General features: G+C 39.7%; 1 protein-coding gene across 11 annotated transcripts in view; it reads left to right on the top strand.

Annotated features, from left to right (window-relative positions):
* The window catches only part of DISP1 (dispatched RND transporter family member 1), an 84,952-nt gene extending 79,443 nt beyond the window's left edge, over nt 1-5,509 (top strand). For all 11 annotated transcript variants that reach the window (XM_048937891.1, XM_048937896.1, XM_048937893.1 and 8 more), the window contains one exon: nt 1,667-5,509. In XM_048937891.1, the coding sequence (XP_048793848.1) occupies nt 1,667-5,305 (3,639 nt within the window). In that variant the 3' untranslated portion in view covers nt 5,306-5,509. The remainder of the gene's footprint in view (nt 1-1,666) is intronic.
* The last annotated feature ends 15,773 nt before the right edge of the window (nt 5,510-21,282 follow it).

Here is a 21,282-nt window from a genome sequence, read left to right on the forward strand (position 1 = left end):
AAAAAATACAGATATGCTATTCCAGTGCTTCCTTTTGTTTAGAAGGTTGTTCGGTTTTTCCTGAGTTTGCATGTGTAAGTGTTTCTATCTGGAAACAATCAAATGTGAATTATCCTGTTTTTTTGGAATGCCAGTTTGTTATTGTTCAGAAACTGGTTGACAAAATTAAGTCCATGTTAAAGTTTTTATAACTGTCCTGAGAATTCCCAAGTGCAGGGTTTTGTCTGCATTATAAATGGTTGCTAATAATAAACCCATGCAGTTTTGCTAGAAAAGCAAAGTAGTGTGTTTTAAATCTAGGTGATCTGAAATAGACATGGATAATGATTTCTGGTCCCAATCCTATAAACTCTTGACCACATAGATTTAGTGAATTTATTAATATGCATTATATGCAACCTGATTAAGGCTGAAATTATGCATGTATCTAAATATTTGAAGAGTTCATTCTCAATCATCACATACAAGCCAGTGTAGAAGCAGACATGAAATTTTTAAGACTTAAGTTCTCTGTGCCTTGTCAAGATGGAGTTTTACCAAGATGAGAAGATTTCCATGATACAATCTTATTACTTAGCAGTTACAATTCTACTTTAAAGATGTCTTCATTTCACCTTAAAGAGCCTTGTGTTTATTTGGTGAAGTCCTACACTTAGTGGTTTCAAGTAAATCTGAAATATTCATAAGTGAAAGAAGAATGTCTGCGTAAGGGAGTAACGCTCATTTATCAAAGGAGTTCTTAACCAAAAGACTAAAATTGCTATAATTTTCATGAAGCTCTGATAGTAGTTCCTAGGCTTAGGACATTCACTTGAGCTGACACACAGGTTCTCCACTCCAGGATCTCTCTGCTGCGTCTGCATGTGGTGCCTGTTTGTCCCTGTGACTCCTCTAGCTTTACTGCTGCTGCATCTTCCTCTGCTCCTTCACTCCTTTGCTGAGCCTTGGGGCTTCTTCCCACAGCGGGTGCAGCATTCAGAGGCACAACTGCCATCTCAGTGCAACGTGGCTAATTGTATGGGACTTTATGCCACAGCTACATTATTCTGTACCTTGGAAATCCATGTATCACTCGGGACGTGTAGCAGACTGACTTGTTTGAGAGGAAATGTGTCAGCTGCAGAGCAAGAAATAACTTGTGAAGTGAGGATTGCAGAAGAGAGGTCAAATGGTGGAAGTAATTGTAAAAAATGTCACATTGGTTCTTTCTGGATGGTAAGTCCCTGCCTCTCTCAGGACCTTCAGTATGTGATTCCAAGCAGGATGGAGCTTCACTGATGTATAGCTGATTGGATTTTTGCAGGACTGTAGCATGAGATAATAGAAGAAAATTAACAGTCCTCAGTCTGTAAAAAAAAACAAAAAAACACATATATATTTCAATCCATCTTCAAATTATAGAATATTAACAGTAGAGCTACAGTAGTCTAAATGCTTCTGCCAGTTCTAATCCTTTGACAAGTCAGGGTGCTAAGTTACTGCTGGGTTAGTCTGGTTCATGTAAGAGGATGCTGATCAAAAACAACATGCAAGGAAAGAAGAATTTATAAATGATAACAGAAAAAAATTGTAAGCTGAATTTTTATCACTTCAGGATTTGTGTGTGAATGTTTCTAATCACATTATTACTTTAAAATGGATTTTTGCCCTGCCTGTCTTTATACAGATCAGATCCCATTCCCAGTTTGGTGATCTCTGCCAGAGAGCCACTGCTGCTTCTTGCTGTCCCAGCTGGACACTGGGCAACTATATTGCCATCCTAAACAACAGGTCATCATGTCAAAAAATTGTAGAACGAGACGTCTCTCACACCCTAAAGCTGCTTCGCACGTGTGCCAAATACTATTACAATGGAACCCTGGGGCCAGACTGCTGGGATATGAATGCCAAAAGGAAGGACCAACTCAAGTGTACAAATGTGCCTCGCAAATGTACCAAGTACAATGCTGTTTACCAGATCCTTCACTATCTAGTGGACAAGGATTTTCTAAGCCCAAAGACAGCTGATTATGTCTTACCAGCTTTAAAATACAGCATGCTCTTCTCTCCAACTGAGAAAGGGGAAAGCATGATGAGTATTTACCTTGATAACTTTGAGAACTGGAACTCTTCAGATGGTGTGACAACCGTCACAGGAATTGAGTTTGGAATAAAACACAGTTTGTTTCAAGATTACCTGTTGATGGATACTGTGTATCCTGCCATAGCCATTGTAATTGTTCTGTTAGTTATGTGTGTGTACACCAAGTCCATGTTTATCACGCTGATGACTATGTTTGCAATAATTAGTTCCTTGATCGTTTCTTATTTTCTGTATCGAGTAGTATTTAATTTTGAGTTCTTTCCTTTCATGAATCTCACTGCATTAATTATTCTTGTTGGGATCGGAGCGGATGATGCTTTTGTCTTATGTGATGTTTGGAACTACACAAAATTTGATAAACCTCATGCTGGAACTTCTGAGACAGTGAGCATCACGTTGCAGCATGCTGCTCTTTCCATGTTTGTCACCAGTTTTACCACCGCGGCTGCCTTCTATGCTAATTATGTCAGCAATATCACAGCAATCAGATGTTTTGGTGTCTATGCAGGCACTGCCATCTTGGTAAATTATGTTTTAATGGTTACTTGGCTACCTGCTGTAGTTGTGTTACATGAACGTTATCTTCTCAATATTTTCAGTTGCTTTAAAAAACCTCAGCAGAGGGTATACAACAACAAAAACTGCTGGACAGTGTTGTGCCAAATGTTCCACAAGGTTATTTTTGCAGTCTCAGAAGCATCCAGGATATTTTTTGAAAAAGTTTTGCCATGCATTGTTATCAAATTTCGTTATATTTGGCTTTTCTGGTTCCTTGCCTTAACAATTGGTGGAGCATATATTGTGTGTATAAATCCAAAGATGAAATTGCCGTCGTTGGAGCTCTCTGAGTTTCAGGTATTTAGGTCTTCTCACCCCTTCGAACGATACGATGCAGAATACAAAAAGCTCTTCATGTTTGAACGTGTCCACCACGGAGAGGAGCTCCACATGCCAATTACGGTAATCTGGGGTGTCACACCTGAGGATAATGGTGACCCTTTAAATCCTAAAAGTAAAGGGAAGCTGCAACTAGATAGCAGTTTTAATATTGCTAGCCCGGCTTCACAGGTTTGGATTTTACGCTTCTGTCAGAAGCTAAGAAATCAAACATTCTTTTATCAGACTGAAGAACAAGACTTCACAAGCTGCTTTATTGAAACATTTAAGCAGTGGATGGAAAATCAGGACTGTGATGAGCCATCTCTTTACCCCTGCTGCAGCCACTGGAGCTTTCCATACAAACAAGAAGTCTTTGAGTTATGTATCAAGAGAGCTATAATGGAGCTAGAAAGAAGCACAGGGTACCATTTGGATAGCAAAACTCCAGGGCCTCGCTTTGACCTGAATGACACCATCAGGGCAGTGGTGCTGGAGTTCCAAAGCACCTACCTCTTCACACTGGCTTATGAGAAAATGCATCAGTTCTACAAAGAGGTGGACTCATGGATTTCAAGTGAGCTTAGTTCAGCTCCTGAAGGTCTTAGCAATGGTTGGTTTGTGAGTAATTTAGAATTTTATGATCTACAGGACAGTCTTTCTGATGGTACTCTGATTGCCATGGGTCTTTCAGTTGCTGTTGCATTTAGTGTAATGCTTCTTACAACTTGGAACATTATTATAAGCCTTTATGCAATAGTTTCAATCGCTGGAACTATTTTTGTCACTGTAGGTTCTCTGGTTCTTCTTGGATGGGAGCTAAATGTATTAGAATCTGTCACTATTTCTGTGGCTGTCGGCTTGTCTGTAGACTTTGCTGTTCATTATGGAGTAGCTTATCGCTTAGCCCCTGATCCTGACCGAGAGGGAAAAGTGATTTTTTCTCTAAGCCGAATGGGTTCTGCTATTGCGATGGCTGCATTGACGACGTTTGTAGCTGGAGCAATGATGATGCCCTCTACAGTTTTGGCATACACGCAGCTTGGCACTTTCATGATGCTAATAATGTGCATTAGTTGGGCTTTTGCAACATTTTTCTTCCAGTGCATGTGCCGATGCCTTGGACCTCAGGGCACTTGTGGCCAGATCCCGCTACCAAAAAAACTGCGGTGTAATGCCTTTTCTCAGACCTTTTCAGGAGCCCAGGGGGGAAGAGGTCAAAATAAATCACATCCCATTAGCAAATACCAGCTGGACTCCAGAGGTCAGAAGCCAGAAATGGAGCACGAGCACTATGAGCTGGAGCCACTGGCGTCACAAGCAGGTATCTGTAACCCTGCAGAGAAAGTGACTTATGAAGAAACTCACATCTGCTCGGAACTCTTCAGCAGCAGGCCCCAGAACGCATGTATGCCTATGCATTCAGTGTATAATAGTGAAGTGAGCAAAAGCATTAAAAACGTTGCTAGTTCAGCTGTGCTACAGTCGTCTATCGACCAACATGCTCTGTGCCCACTCTTCTCTCAGAACAGGCAATGCAGTTGCCCAGATCCATATAAGCAGGTAACAGTAAAGTGGAGCCCACACTCATGTCAACAGCTAAGCGATCCCTTCTGTTACCAGTGTTCTCCTTCAGCTGGGGCCGTGCAGATCCAAAGCTCTGTGACTCCCATAAATACTTTGCAGCAAACTACTGAAGGTTATGTGCATCCTGTCCAGCATGTCCTCCACTGCAGCTGCCTTCAAGGAAGGCTCAAAAGAACGATGACACAGAACTCGCTGCCAAAAAATTTTTTCCTCCAGTCAGTGCAACAGTTTCAGGCACATCAAAGAGTAAACAGGACAGATGCTCACCAAAACCCAGAGGAAAACGTAAGAACGGTTCCAAAGGTGATGAGCTCCTCACAGTTTCTGTGCAGAAATGTAGGGCCTCTAATCGTGCATTGCTCTGAATGTGAGAACAGCGTATCTAACAACCAAAAGGGACTCTGTCAGACGGCAGACAAGTGTGATGAAAAGGGTGGCACAGAAGCCAATGGGGTTGAAAGCAAGAAAGCCTCTATATCAAAGCAGAAAAAGAAAGCCGAGAGCAAGATAGATCAGTGTTCTTTGCAGAATGACCAGGTTTTGAAGGGTGACCAAGCTGCTAAAAAACACCTGCTGAATAGGTCAGCAGGAGAGGCTCACTGTGAGGGTTGCCGTGAAAACTCACACTGTTGTAGCAGAGCTGTCGCAGTGAAGTGCAATTCTGTTGACTGTCAAATGCCAAACATCGAAGCCAATGTGCCTCCTATGTTAATGCGCCCAGAACTTTCCAATGAAAGTTTGTTAATAAAAACGCTATAATAAATCTTTAATTTGACCATCCTGCGTCTTTTTTTCAGAAGTATGTTTCAGACACTAAACAAGAAAGTCCTGAATAAATATGAATTATAATTGCGTTTTAGAATGAGAAGGGTATTTTATAGAAGGGTAATATTTATACATTTCATAAAGCCATTACACATAGGAAAACCAGATGTTGTCCAGAATGTTTTTTTTTTTTTTTTTCCTGTAGCTCATAAACTGGATTATGCTTAATTTAACTTTTGCCCTAGGGCACTGGAACTTGAATTTTCAGTATAAATCATCTTCAGAAATAAAGCATTGCAAAGAAACGCTCCCTTTTCTGAAGCCAGGGCTTGTGGGATTGACAGTGTTTGGGGTAAGTGTTTTCTTAGTGCATGTTTTCTGAGTGCATCGCTTCCCTTTATCCACTCAGCAGGCTTCTGTTCTGAACATGGTGAGTGCCTTGAAACAGTGGGAAGACTGTAACTGTTAATTAAGTGTTATCTGGAAGAGCAGCAAGTGTAGTGTGCTTGGGGAGTATTTTCCACTATTAATCCTAACAAAATCCTAACAAAAAGGAAATGCTGTTGTGGAGGTCAGTAGCACTTGTGCTGTCATTGTTATGAATCTATGTATATAGCATAGTAAAATGTTTTAAACTGCCCTTTCTGGCAGTTACTGTGTAGGCAGCATTAAATACTGGAGAATACAAGGGGAAACAATAGTAAGTAGATATTTGCTTTTCAGTGATGACAAGAAAGGTATAATTTGTGAATATAATGTATATAAAATCCTGATTTATAAAATAGGCCTTAAAGAGCTGTGCAATACTGCAAGTTTCCCAACAAAGTATGGAAATGAGAAGTAACACTACTATAGAGAAAGGCATAGGGAATGCATGTGTTCTTACTGCTTGTAGGATCAGATGAAGTCAATTTAGAAGGCACGAAGGCATAAATGGAAATACAATTCTCTGTGTTTTGCTTACCCAGAAAAGTTCTAAGGTGTAAGTAAAATATTGTCCTAAACCTTGTGACTGAGAAACTGGATTTCAGATACTGTATTTGTGTAACTGCAGCATTTAGTCAGATGACAGATATGATTGGGTCATGGAGACGCTTACTGGTCTCATCCATCAGAGAAAGTGGATTTGAGAGCTGGAACTGCGTTGTATGTCATAATTGGTAGGTACCATAATGCCAAATCTCTCTATAGATAGCAGTTTATTATGCTGATCGTGTTGATTTATCTGACGTAGTTAACAGAAGATCGATTTCATAGACTGATGTGAAATCATATACTTGGTGTTTCATGAATCACTGGAGAAAAGGCCTGGCATTTTCTGTTCTTAGGTTCATACTGAAGGGACGTAGAAGATGAGTATTGTATGCTAAACCATTTTGGTTTCTCTGGGAGTAACCATGATAGTGCTTGTATATCCCAGAGACAAGAAGAAAGTAGGAGTATGAACTCAACAGAAGAAGCTAATATGATTTTACGTGGTTACTTTTAAGTAGAGTAGCAGCCTAGGTATAAAATAAAACTCATTCTTAGATCCTTTAAAACCCATAACTCAATTTAGAGCTAGATTCCTTCTAAACATTTGTAACGAGAGCAACTCAAGAATTTTCTGTGCGCTGTAAAGGCTATTAATTATAAAGAGTTAAGACATGCAGTGCTAGACAATCTAAAGAAAATAAAAGGGTTAAGAAATAAATTGGACCGTTGCCATGTGTTATTATCCAGCTTTCTTTCTAACCATTGCACCTGACTGAATACAATTTCTGTGAGGGATGTCTGTAACATGCTAGGGAATAAATCTGTTAGACAACAGTAAGCCTGAAATAAAAATGATGTTTTGATAGTTTAGTTGACCTCCAGTGAGGCTTTGCCAAAGCAGCGTGTAACACTTGCATAGTGCCTGTCACATCAGCTGTCACACACCGCTGTGCCTCTAAGACGTGGGCCTTAGGGGATCCTACTGAACACATCTGCAGAACATAGGATGATTTGAGCTGGTTTGCTCAAAATTGAGATTTATTCTGAGCCAGCATTCCATAACTGCATACTGCATAAGGAAACTCCTTACTGCTTCTACTAATAAATGCTATTAAATAATGGTGAGGTAAGCGATGAAGACTTGCTTCATATTTTCATTATATTTTTTAAGTTCTTAAGGGCTGATGTAGTGAAAAAAAATATGCGCAGATGAGGAGTGGTAGTGCAGTGTACTCTTAGAAAAGATTGAAATGGGCTAGCAAACTCTATTGCTGTTGTATGTGACTTTGCCATTGCCTTCCTGCTAACCTCTTTATTCTTTCTGAATCACATAGCTGGACCAGGAACAATTATTGAAAGAGAGTAAGTTTAATATTAATGTGTGTGTGGGCATCATCTCTGTCAATCAATGCATGGATTTCAGAATTCCATTCAAAACAAGACTCCTGGAGAGTAAAAGAGAATAGGGGCTGGTTCCAGTGACAGTTGAAAGCTAATGAAGCTATAGGCATTACTCTGTCTCTAGAAAACCCCATGAGAGAAAAATAAATATTATGTTATAGGCTTGAAGGTGCAAACAAGCAGAGGTTGGGATCCTGTTCCACTCTGAAATCTAAGCAAGGACTACTGTATCCTACTAAGACATGCCCTTGTAAGAGTTGCCAAAGATTGCCATGTCCCATGGGAAGCCGGTGAACATCAAATGCTCTACTGAATTGGGCAGGGTATTCAGTAATTGTTGTGATGGTGATGATGCATAGCACATGAAGACTACAGGAAAGACTGACAGTAGGAAGGCTTTGCTGGAACTTGCTCCTGCAGTGAATCTTCCAGGTAACATCTATTTGATTTGAAGAGAGGAAAGAAAGACTTCATGTAGGAGGACAGTAATCTGCTGGTGTCTCTGAAGTTAGTTGTATCTTTTCTTTAAGAATGAATTCCTTGAATGAGAATCTTCCTGGGAGCAGGACTTGCATCTTGAACCTGATACCTCAGGAAGAAAAAACTACTTTACCTATTAGACACCTCAGTTGTCTGTGTTGCCCATAGGCACTGTATTTCAAATAGCAATCACATTTGTAATGTGAGTAATAGAGTGATCAGTTTTTTCAGTTTTTAACTAAAATGGTATGATAATTTGAAGTAAGCTCTTCAAAATATAACACCATGCTTAATATGAACGCAGAAACCTACAAAGTGTTTGTATGTGGGTTGGAAGCTTCTGTATTAATATAAGGGAATTTTAAAGCTATTATGTTGTTGTGTTCTTTAAGAAAATTAATATCCATAATTTTGCAATAATCTACAATTTGTTCTTTATTAATTGATGTAGAAGTATTCCTTTAAAATGCTTTGGATTAGGAACACCTCTAATTTGACACATGGAATATTAGCAGTCATCCTGAGAGAGATCTGAATGTGCAGGTTGACAAATGACAAAGTTGTAGCACTGTAAGAAATGTCAAACGTGATCAAAATAGAATTTCTTTATATGACAATATTATGCTGCTTAATATAGGTAGCAGATGGCTGATTCAGACCAAATTCACACTGACTTCATTGAATTGGACCTCAAATTTTTTCCACATGCTGGCAAGCTGTATTAAATTTCACTTCTGCCAGTAATATGCCAGTTGATGATAAATTCCCTCTGATGATGATAATTTTCTCATCCAGGTGACAGAGGAGCCATTGAGGAGAGGTACTGTGCTGAACCTCAATCTCACCAACAAGGGGAGACTGGTGGGGAGTGTGAAGGTCAAGGACAGCTGTGGCTGCAGTGACCATGAAGAGGTAGAGTTCAAAATCCTTAAGACAGTAATTTTTATTTATTTATTGCCTTTTCTTGGATGCCCTTGTACCTTAATTTTTTTCCTGACATAGTACTGAATCTGTTATGTGTCAAACATAGCTCTTTTTGACATTAAAATACACTGAAGGCAAGTAATTTTCCATGTATTTCTTGTAGCTATAAAACTGCATTTAGAAGCAGGTCTTCCTCTTCTCTTGCTCACATTTTTCTAGACTTTTTGAAATACAACTTGTGTAGCATAGTCTCTGTTCCTTTCTCATTTTGAAATGCCTAATTCCATTTGGAGAACACAGTGCGTGAGCTTTCTAACAGTTCACAGCAGTATTTTGCCACTAAATAGGGCAGAAATAATGAGTACAATGTTATATTGCCTCTACTTCGAATACTTCTATCAGTTTGTAGCTACATCACTTGGGGGTTTTATCTGGCATAGCACTGAAATAGTATAATCTTCAAAAAGGCAGCATTGAGTCCCTGTTCTAAAGCATGAACTTTGTAACGTAAATGACAGGTAGGGGGTCATTCTCATCTTCTTTGTTTAACATTATCTTCACACACATACAAAAAAACCCAAAACAAAACAGAAAAACAAAACAAAAAAAAGCACTGTAAAAGAAAAAAGTAATTCAGGAAGTATTAGGCAAAGCATCATACAATTGAAAAATGCTCAGATTGGAGTGTTTTGCCAAGAGGTGAACTCTGCTGCTTTCTCTTTTCTGTAAGGACCTCACTTAATATGTCCCATATGAACAGCATGCTGCTGTAGAATGAGATTTCAAGAAACTCTCCTCTGACATCTCTTGATGGTGTCACGTGCCAGAGAAGTTTCACAACGTGTAATAATTTTAACAGTACTGGGAAAAGATACTGTACCAAAAGAAAATGTCTTAATGCAGAGGCAATCGTTCAGATGTTGCTCTATCTGGCATTGTCATCAATTCCAGCTGAAAAGCAACATGGAACTTGAACTAATAGATTTTAAATGAGAGATACATAAGAATTTGAGACAGCTCAGTAGGTGCACTGAATTAACTTATATCCATTGGCTTCAACTAATCCAGCTAAGGCGAAGTGAGGAGAGATTGATGCCTCAAGTCTATTTGCATTGAAACAGTCTTCTACACAATACAGAGGGACTGAGTATCTTGAAAATACATGGAAGCCACAGTATTTGAAACTAAAAGCTTATGATCTCAGAGTCATAAGCGTTAAACTCAGTGATGAACAATAGCATGTAAAAGGTTGTTGATGTTTAATTAGGGAACTGTAAACTTCTATGCGTTTAACATTAGTGGCGGTTTAAAAGAGCAAATTTCATGAACTTGCAATAAATGTTGATGCGTGTTCAAGAAGACCTGTAGCTCAGTGCTTCCAAATAGTTTCTAGCACTATAACTTTGATATAGTCCACTTGGCATCTATTATGCTGGTCCACAGGCACCTTACTGCAGCAGATTCAGCTGTCACTAGTCAGGGCTTCGGATGGAGCCTGAACTGCCTCCTGAATGATCAGTTCAAAACTGGGACCAACCTTAAGAGCAAAACATGAGTCTGCCTGTCTGTCTTCTGCCAGATGCTAACTTTTTATGGGCATCAGAGGAGGGAGGTTGAAATCTGTGCTTGTGTTTTTCCCCTGAAGAAAGAAGCTGACTAGCACAGATGTTTCAAAAGTCAGAGGGCAGATAAAGTCATCTTATGAAGCCCTTATGAGGCTGTGTAGGGGTAACTGAAGCTTTGTGGAGGTGCTTGGATTTTTGGTGTGCCAAATACATGCCTCGATTTTTATAGGTGTTACTGATTTCCAAACTGATCGTCCAGCTTTTCATTTCACCCAGTTTATGTGTAAAAAGTGACCTGATCTGTTTCTATTCTGGCACTGTCAAAGAAATACAACGCTCTTATGTTTAAGTTCATGTATATTTTAGGTATATAAACTCTAGAATAATATTCCCTAGTCTTAAACTCCTATTGTTATAAACTGACATTTAAAGTTGTTGTCATTACTTCAGCATTTTTATTAATAGTCCAGCACTGCAGAGATATATAAACTCTGTTTTCATTTACCATTTTTAGTACTTCATGATTGTATTTCATGATGTCTTTAAAATAAAAAAAAGTGTAGATGCTGGCCCTGTACACACAGATGATTCAAGGTATCTACAGTTAGCATTAAAACTGCTCGAAACAACTGACAGAAAAATAACAACTTCATCTGTAACAGTAAAACAAAAGCGTAATATACTTCATTTCTAGTGGGTCTCTGTACACAGCCTGTGTCCAGCATGCACCTTTCCAGCCCACCTCTCAGGGCTACTTCCACCCTTGTTCTCTTTCAGTTCTTCTTCCCAGCTCAGGTCTGGTTCCTTGCAGTGTCTGAATGTCCTAAAGTATGAGAGCTGGTTGTTGTACTGCAAGGGGACAACCGGTTTGGAGAGGCTGTGATTATGCTGTTGTGTGCCTGCTTTTTAAATACGGATTCCCAGACACAGATCTTGAATGAGACCCGCTATTATATCTCTCTTGGCTCTCTGAGCATGAGAGTGATTGATCTCCAGCAAAGCGGGTGTGATGGCCTCACAGCAGGGGGCCCTGGGCTGTGCAATCCCCAAGGATTAGTCCCCAGTCCTGAGAACTTTCAACCATTTATCGTTCTGATATTAGGTCTGCATTTGCCTTTTGTCTGTTGTGCTGCTCTGCAAGATATTCCCCCCCACTCTGGGCATCAGACAGCAGCTCCCTCCTGGTGCTTGTATCCTGAAATCCTTGCTACCAAAAGGCCTTGCTGCAGGCTGAGCTCCCCTTGCTCACATAGGACCTTGTTGGAGCCCCTTGTCAGCAGAGTAAAGCTGGAAGGACTCATTTATTTAAGTGGCCTTGCCCCAGTATAGCTATTGTTTGCATTGTAACCTCCTCTGCCACATGGGGACTGGGAATGGGCAGCACAAGCTTCTCAGGAGACTGTAAATGTGAAGGCCACGGATTTCAATATGTTTTGTCTACTGGCTGTGCCAGAACTCAGACATTGTCCTGACATCTAACATTTGTTGTCTTGTTCCTGGTTTTTGATACACTTTAGCCTGAAAAGCGTGATTGATGTGCAGCCCTGGAATGCTGGAGTCTTCGGCATTCACTCTTGCTCTGGTTTTGCATTGTATTTTAAGATAAGGAGAGCAAAGATTTGGGTCAGATGTTGTTGTTGCTGCTAGTGTCTTCCTCCTTCTCTCCACCCAACTCCATGCTATCTGGAAATGGGTCCACCCTTCCTTAGGAAGCCCAGACAGCAAGGAAGCCACAGCCTCTTTGTATTTTTAATTTAGATGTGCCTGAATTCATGTGGATCCTCAGAGCTATCACAGCTCTCAGGTTGGTTTGTTTTCTTCTTTAGAGGATCTGAAGTCTTATCTCCAGTGTATCCAACTAGACGCAGATCATTTGTAACCTTTCCTGCAGTGGAAGGGAAATGGGGAAGACAAACTGGAGCAATGCCAAAAGGCTACTGTTCTCAACCTCTGACATCCCTTCTCCACAGGATACCAGCTGATCTGTGATTGATTATTTGAACTGAGATTTGGCTCCCAGCTCGGAAGCTTTGCCATATACTGAAATAGTTCAGTATAAGTGAAATCAGAGAGCTCCTGACTGCTTGAGTAGAGGTGCAGCAGACGATAAGTATGCCAGCACCTAGAGCTCATTGCTGCCACTGAGAAGGTGGTGTGCATCCTGGGCTGTGGGGTCATGCCTCAAATCCCTCTGTTGCCATTGTTTAAATTAAAAAAAAAAAGAAAAAGGGAAGTGGAGTAGGAGCCAACTGACTGTGTGACTGTGCAGTTGCAATCTGAGGTGTGCTCCCACCATCTTCTTCAAACTCCCGATCCAGGTGCAACCTTCTGGAAGCACTTTTGTCTCTTCCCAGTGACAATCCAATGAAGCCAGGATTTTATTTTAGGAGCAGTGAATTGTGCCTGATGTGGAACATCTACCTTAGAAGGTTTTGAAGGACTGCATTGTCTTTCTGGCTAATGGTGCAGTGTAGTCTTTTTCTTTCTTGTTAACTGATGGGTTAATCAACGGGTTGAACCTGGGTGTGGAATAACATGGAAAAAGTGCAAAAGCAGAGAAAGAAATATTTTCTTCCCTCATTGAAATTGCAAGCTTGGTAAATGGGCTTCTTAGTTTCCATAAATGTTTTTACTTGACCAGGCAAAGGAATGGACTGACATCCTGTGATACTCACTCTGTTTCTCCTTGCCACCACAAGACATCAAAGTCAATGTTGCATTGTGTTTGAGGCCATTTTATACAATATTATGCAGTAATTGTCTTTTAAGGACAGAGAACCCTCTCTTCTTGATAACTCATCACCAATTTTGTGATAGCTTATCACTGCTTACAGTACTCCCTGTGTTTTTAGCCCAGCTCTTCTCTCATCTTCCCTATGCTGATGCTTTAAACTCAGTACATGTTGCAGCAGTGTGCTGGCTTGGGAATGTCTAATTCAGTTGGCTAATCTATTGTTCCCATTTGTTTGTTTGCATAGGTTTTAACAGGAAAAGGTGTGGAGTTTAGTCTATGGCAGCAGACAGCACTCACCCAGGGCACCTGGTAATGCTTGTTTGTGTGCACTATTTGTATTAATCAAGAAATTTTAAATCTTGCGTGCTAAAATGCACAATGTTTCCAATTCAGAGTCTTCTAGTATGTAAATATAGAAGCTATCCTTTCTTGTAAACAAGAATGAAGAAAAGTGAGTAATTTCCAGTGGGAAGCAATTCTTGAGAAGTTTTAGCTCCATATGTATAGATTTAAAAGTGTGTGTAAAAATACAGAATAAGTAAGTAAGCAGAAAATTGGCTTTTTTAAGAGGTTAGATATGGTCAAAAGGTGAGGCTGTTAAAAAAAAAATCCTGTTCTTACGGTATTTCCTTCTAGTGTTTATGCAGTTCAAGCTTTCAAACGCATCAGCATACTTTACTTAAGGAAGCTCAGGTTTACATTAGTTTCTAAAAGTGTCATCTTTTACTTCCAGCTTTCTATGAAAGTTTGGCCTTTCTTCTCATATACAGATCTGTCTGCAGTACGCCAAGTCATTCATTACCTCCAGAGGGGCTGCCTTTCTTTGTTATACCTGGATTTCAGGCAGATGCACAGATGTCAGTGGGGCAGCATGTGGCTGCTTGCTCCTCTTCTCCAGGCTTCAGTCCATTGTGGGAACCTAACGCCTGCTCTCTGCCTCTTCAATACCAATTCAAGGTATACTGATCTAGTTTTAAAATCAATAAATAGATCAAGCTTCAGCAACAATAGAAGTTGAATATTAATCTGTGTTTGGCTGTAGCTGCTGCACACTTCTAGGACCATGCCAAACGTGCAGCCTCAGCGTACCCATTCTCTTGATGACTGATAAGGAAAACCTCTTAGAAGTTATCAGATGAATCCAGAATCAGAATACTCTGTGGATACATTTCAGAGCTTTCCTAGAAAGCCATTTCATACTTGGGTACTTAAATTGTGAATTTCATTCTCATACCTGTAAATCTCCCACTTTTCCTTCCTCTACTAACATGTTTACCCCAGGCACAGAAGAATGTTGATTCCTAGAAGGGAAGGCTGCCAGGCATAACATGGTATCTGCTTAGTTTCTGCAATCTTACGGATAGGACAACAGTAAAAGAAAGTGCAAAATAAGGCAGGTAGATTTGCTCTCCAGCTTTTTTAGTTCTGCATTGCTTCTACAGCTCTTTGTGTGTGTTCCAGATTTTACACATAAATATAAGATCACCTCTGGAAGGCAAGAATATTACCCAGAGAGGCACAGATACAAGCAGTAAAGAGAGCCAGGTAATTAATGTACATGTTAACTACTCCTGATTCAGAATTTACACAGCTCCAGGAGAAGGCACAGTCTCATAATTTACATCTTCACTATTTTCATGACTATTCATATTAACAATTGTGTGGAATAGAAAGATAAGTCAAATTCTCAGATGATGGGTTAAATCTACATTTGTGGCAGATGAATAAATCTTTCTTTTGACTGGTAAATAAAGCAAAGACTAAACTTGCTACTCCGAGGTTTTTTAATATTGATTGAACAGGAATAAAAAGGATGTATGTAGAGGCAGATGAGCTGAGCCTGAGTCATGTATGTGTCTCTGAATGAGTATTCCTGTCTTGTTGAGGACTAGACTTTAATGCTTTGGAGTTGAGTTAACAGTGTCAGTTTGACCTTACAGGATTGCGATTAGAAGAGTCAGAATTAAACACTGTGTGCAGAAAATGACTGGAACTGTATTATGGGTCCTTGGTGGATGCACAGTATGCTGGAAAGCAACTAGTACCTTAATGGGCAGTCATTAATGCATTGACATGACTTGTAGAAAACAGCCATATGTGGTTCATCTGCCAGCATTTAAAGAGGAAAGCCATTTTTTTTTTTAATTTTTTTTTTTTTTACCTTGATACGGATTGCTGCTCTCTCTACTCTTTGTACTGCTATAGGAATTTTCAAGGCAAATGAGTTGTCTCATTTGCCTTTCCTATTGTCTTTCCAGTGCACCCAGTTGTGGCTGCCTCAAAAAAGGTTTAAATCCTCACTGTGTTTCCGTTGTAATTATGCTGAAGTGTTGAGGGATGAGGGTGGGGAAGCTATTTTTTCTTGATCTCAGCTGACAATCAGTTTATCCTCTTGAAGTACGACAGCTGGTATCTTTGATCATTTTTCATTAGCTGGTGAAATATTGGATATTATTCATTCAAATATATAATCCAGCTTTTGTTCTCTGAGCTGGTTCTGCTGGAGGATATCTGAGCTGGAGAGAAATGAATAAGGAAAACGGTGCACTGATGCAGTGTGCCTGATGTTACAGGCAGTGTGTAACAGTGATTGCAGGTTGTTCCTGCCCTCATTTCCTCTTCCTGTTGGTCCTGAAGTTAATGAAGATTTGAAAAAATTATTCAGTATTGTGTTTGCATGACAGTATGAACAGTAAAGTTTTTAAACATGAAACGTACTGGCATTTCATTGGGAAATTATAAGTGCTGTTGCTGTAGGGGGTTATATTAAATACAGTGCAAATAGTATTTGTTCAAGTGAGGCAGGAAGTCAAAACCTTCCCCAAGACTTTATAGTTCAAGAATTTCTTATAAATTTTGCCAAGAAAGCAACATGTCTATGAAAACAGTTTCTGGAGTAAATCAAAATCCTTGTTGCCCGTAGGGCCTCACTGAGATGTTCTTCTCAGATATCAGCTACATGAAAGATGAAAATAAATGCGTCTTTCTGACTGACTGCTCTTCTACTTTGTCTTTCCACCAGCCTGGAGAGAATTAGTGGAGTCAGAGTTCTGGAATGCACATGGTGCTGTCAGGAATCTTGATATTCGAGGGGCCTGAGCCTTAAGTGAAAATCTAAGATCAGTGGCTGAACTAGCAAACTTTTAAAGAAAGAACAAATATATTACATTTAGCCTTTTAAAGAAAGAATCTCTATTAATCAGACCTATAAATTACCATCTTTAGCTGTAACTAGCCATAGACTGGCAGTAGCAAGTGCAGGTTTTGTTCTGCTTGCCATTCAGTGTGGGATAAAGGGTAAGAGTAAGAGGCACAGTAAGTCCTGTGCTCCTGTAAATGTCCTTAAAGAGAGAAGCTGGAGAAAGAAACTAACAGTCTTCTTACCTACTTGGTCTTCAAACTGATGGCTGAATGGTGGCCAGGTTCAGAAACTCAGACCTTCCGGATTGTTGTTGAAACTGTTGTGACCATAATTATATTCAAATACAGTTGGGAAAATCTTGAAACATTTTGTAACACTCACTGTTATTTTAGTGCTTATGAAGCAGGGAAGTAACAATAGGAGAAAAGCAGAAAACACAATTTTGAAGACCTTTGCAAACAGCATAACCACTTTATTAATTAATTCAAAATATTTCACCAACATTTTTACCGAAGATGTCAAGGTTTCTTTGTGGCTGTTTGACATTTTCTCTTTCTGTCTCATCCTGAACCTCCTCTATTTTACCACTGAAAAAGTGAAAGAAAAAAGTGATTAAGAAATACCAACTAGACAAAAAAAAAAAAAAAAAAAAAAAAAAAAAAAAAAAAAAAAAAAAAAAAAAGAGAAAACTGAAGCATATTTTGTTTCATAGGAAGGTGATTCTCACAGTCAGATTTTTGCTGGAAATTAATGTTTTACAGGTTCCTGAAATGAAAAAACCCCTCAATCTGATAAAGGTTAGCTTGTTCTGTGTAAGAACTTTGATCTCTCTCCTTCCCCTGGCCTTTGTGCAGCTTTGTCTCCTTTTGTATAAATCACAGCCTGGTCTTTTCACTCCAGTTTGGGAAGAATGTCAGGTATGCCTGTGTCAAATTGCCCACATAACCTTCACTGCTTTAAGGCACATACTGATGGTCGCCTCAGTGCGACAGAGCCTAAGGTATCTGGTTTATCTGTCACTTCTAGGTAAAGTCACCTTTTACACTGACTTTTTCAGCTAACTTGACTAAAATTAGTGTCTGCCCACAGTTGCAGTGAAGTTATTTCACCGCTTTAGATTCTCATCAAGATTCAGATGTGTTCTTGAATTTCTATTTGCAATTACCTTCTTTTCTAATCTCAACTTAGACTATCCCAGTAGTGCTTGGTTCTACTTTTGTGCTGATTTCTATTTTTCACACAAAAACAATTTGTGTTATTTTGCTTAGCAAAAACTGTGCAGTAAATAACTTATTTTTTCTAACCAAACCTTCTTTTCTGTGGAGCAAAAGCTTTTAGAAGTTATAAAGAGGCAGATCGCAAAGTCCATACAGTGAAAATGCTATCAGAAAAAATTGGATTTCCCACTGATGTGTTTGATGTGTCCACCCAATCCTTGGCAAAAACTGATTTCAATGACTAAATTAATTAAGCAAAAAGTAAGCTAATGGATTATTCTTTCAGAAGTCTTTGTGTTTAGATAGCCCAAGAGATGGCTAAGGCAAGAAACAGGACTATGATTCTGGCCTTCACTTCTGCAGCAATTTGTACTTTTAAGTTTCTCTGTGCCTTACCTCTCAAGACCAAGCAGTGGGAGAGACCATGCTGAAAATTCAGAGTACTGAGAACAGTTTAAAAAGTTCTCAGAAATTACAGGCTGTTATATAGCACAGATTATCAATAGTTCATCCAGATGGTCCCAGTCTGCTCATGAAAGGGACTAATTACTGAACGCAATCTACCAAAAATCTCACCATCTTACCACACAGATGAGCCACCAACAAATGGAGAGGAAACATGGAGATGTGAGCAGAACCTCATCTTGTCATAGCAAAGTTCTGGTTCCAGAACCAGACTCAGGACTAACCTTGGTCTTGGCTGCATCTTTGGATTTGTCTTCCATTTGAGAATAGGTTCAAACCGATCTCATTGACGTAAGTAGTTTGGATTTTGTTCTGTTTGTTGTTTTCCAGTATGATTTCTTTAATTATTCCCCCAAATTGTATAGTTATTTACATTTCGTACATTGTACCTTGCAGCCACTTACAGTCTTCAAGATCTCTATCCAGTGTTGTCATACTTGAAGATACAGATTAGTCAGGTTCATCTTTATTTCAGATATTGCTTGGAAATGAGAGAGAAACCACTAAGTTTGAGTCTGATTTCTTCCATATGCTACTAATACTATATAAAAAGATGCTATATAAATATATGTACTATATGAATAGATGCTGAAACACTTCCATGACTTAACTGTTCTCTCCAGATACTTGCACTTAGCCATCCTGAATCCATTTTGTTCTAGGTCAATTGCATTTGTGTTTGGATATTGGAAACAGTTTCGTTTTGTAGCATGTGCAAATGGAGTGAAAGTCACAGAAGTCATTCATGTATAATCTAAAGCCAAATGCAGTACTCCAAACTAAAGAATTTTGCCTTCTAAGTGTTCTTGATGGATTACCTGGTTCTTCCTGTTCCAATAATAGCTCATCTGATCCTTTCTCTGAAAAATGAAATCACATTATGAAATTACATTAGTGTGCATTGAGAGAGTACCAGTTATCTGCTCTGACATTTTATATATTGATTGAAACTCTGAGAGGCAAGAATGTCGTGATTTATAACAGTACAGTGGAAAACTGAGAAACAGATGAGGTAAGGTTACAAGACATGAGCAGTGAATGGCACGGGCCTGACAGAGCTGCTCTGTGATCAGGATGTGGAAAGGAAGAACATGAGGAATTCTTGTTCCCTGATGGAAGTGTAGTTCACTTGGATGTTTTATTTTTCTATCTTGTCTTACCAACCTATGTGGAGCAAAAACTATTGATAGTAAGAGTACATAATAATGCCTAGCCCAGCATTTCTTATTTATAGGTCTCAAAAACGCTTCAGAAAAGTAAATCAACAAAGATGCCCAAACGTAGACAGCCCAGCAGGTTGGCAAGGCAGCCAGGATAGCCTCACTCACAAGGCTCAATCCAGAGGTCTGTCTTTTGGGCTGTGTGGCCTCTTACCACAAGGGCAAGGAAGGGTGATGTCAAGAGTGTGTTCCCATCCACAGTCTGAAATAGCAAGTCAAGTTGCATATAACTTAAACTGTTTTGTGCGGCGTGTTTGGTTTTGTCGGCCTGCCAACCTTGGCCACTAAGAAAGAGCACAGAGTATCTTTTAGTGGAGGGTTTTTTAAAACAAGTTGTTGTTGTTTTTTTGTTTTAATTGCTATTTACACGTTCCACCCTCTGCCCTTTTTCAGCTGCAGGGAGATCTTGTTCTATTTTAAAAGCTAGGGCAGGAACTTGAGGCTAGAGACTGTGGCCAAATCAAACAGGAATCTCACCAACCTAATAGAGGGCTGGCTGATAATAAAGGCTGTCTTCCTAAGCCTTTAAAGTTCTGTTCCTCCAAATACATTCACTTATCTGAAGCCTCTGGCTTCCCATGAGGGTATAAACATCTCCCTGTGCAGCAGGGTACCCTTTGACATTAAGAGGAAAATACAACTCAAGATAAGTTGAAGAGGCTTTTATGTCTAATCTCAGCAAGCATTCAGAGGCTGTGAATGTCTTTTTATCCTGAGTTGTTGGGGTTTGTTTTGTTATTTTTTTCCTGGGAACACATTTTGCATGGAGTTTTATTACATCCCTCACAGCTTTTTTTAAGCCCAGCTGTCAGTGCAGTACTTGTTTGGTCAGGACTTGTGTGTTTACTCGGCATCTTCAGTATATAAAACTAGAGCTGTTTGCGTGGCTTCCATGCAGCCAATTCTGCTAACATTTTAAGGCTGACTACTGAGGCTTGAAAGTAAATGTTTTCCGATTTTAACATTGTACCTTACTCACAAGAGCAAGGTTTGATGTTTTATTTTTTTCACTGGTAGAAGTTTTGATTTTGTCGCTGGTATTCCTAATTAGAGTGATTTAAATAGGTGGAAAAGTTTTCATCTTTTCATAGGTGTTGAGAGACTGTCAGTGAACAGCTCATAGAAAGCCCAACTCGCTTTCATAAAAATGTGAGCTTATCCATGTGATTGCTGAACTCCTGCACTCCTACTGCAATAATGATCATCTCCTCCAGGAGTGCTGGGCTCCAGTGTGTGCTTCCAGACCTGTTCACAGCTCCTTGCTTCACGCCCCTTCCCTGAAGCAGAAGCAGAACTAGCTGGGTACTGGCCTGGGAGAAAACAAGGACATTTTAGCATCACACTTACTCTTGGGAAGTGGAAGCTTCTTGAACCTTCTCCTTTAGGACAAGTGGTAGTAGCTTCAAGTTGTGCCAAGGGGGGTTCAGGCTGGATATTGGGAGACATCTCTTCTCAGAAAGAGCCATGATGCAGTGGCACAGACTGCCCAGGGAGGTGGTGGAGTCACTGCCCTTGGAGGGGTTCAAGAAACATTCAAGGGGTTCAAGGGGATGTGGCACTGAGGGACGTGGTCAGTAGGGATGGGTTGATGGTTGATTGTGATAATCTTGGAGGTCTTAACAAGTCTATGATTCTGTCATACAAATGAAGGGAGTCCCCCCCTCTACCTCCCAGGTCCTTCCGCACCAGGTGTTCCCCATGTCCCAGCCACCTTACAACTATATTTGTTTTCTTCAAAAGAAAAAATTCCCTTGAGGCTCATGACGCAAACTTGTTTTTAGATAAAGCACATATTCAACCACTGTAATTAACCTTCAGTTTTAAAACCTCCATTTTCAGATCAGCTCC

This window comes from Lagopus muta, chromosome 2 (genome assembly GCF_023343835.1).
Source record: "Lagopus muta isolate bLagMut1 chromosome 2, bLagMut1 primary, whole genome shotgun sequence".
Lineage (NCBI taxonomy): Eukaryota > Metazoa > Chordata > Aves > Galliformes > Phasianidae > Lagopus > Lagopus muta.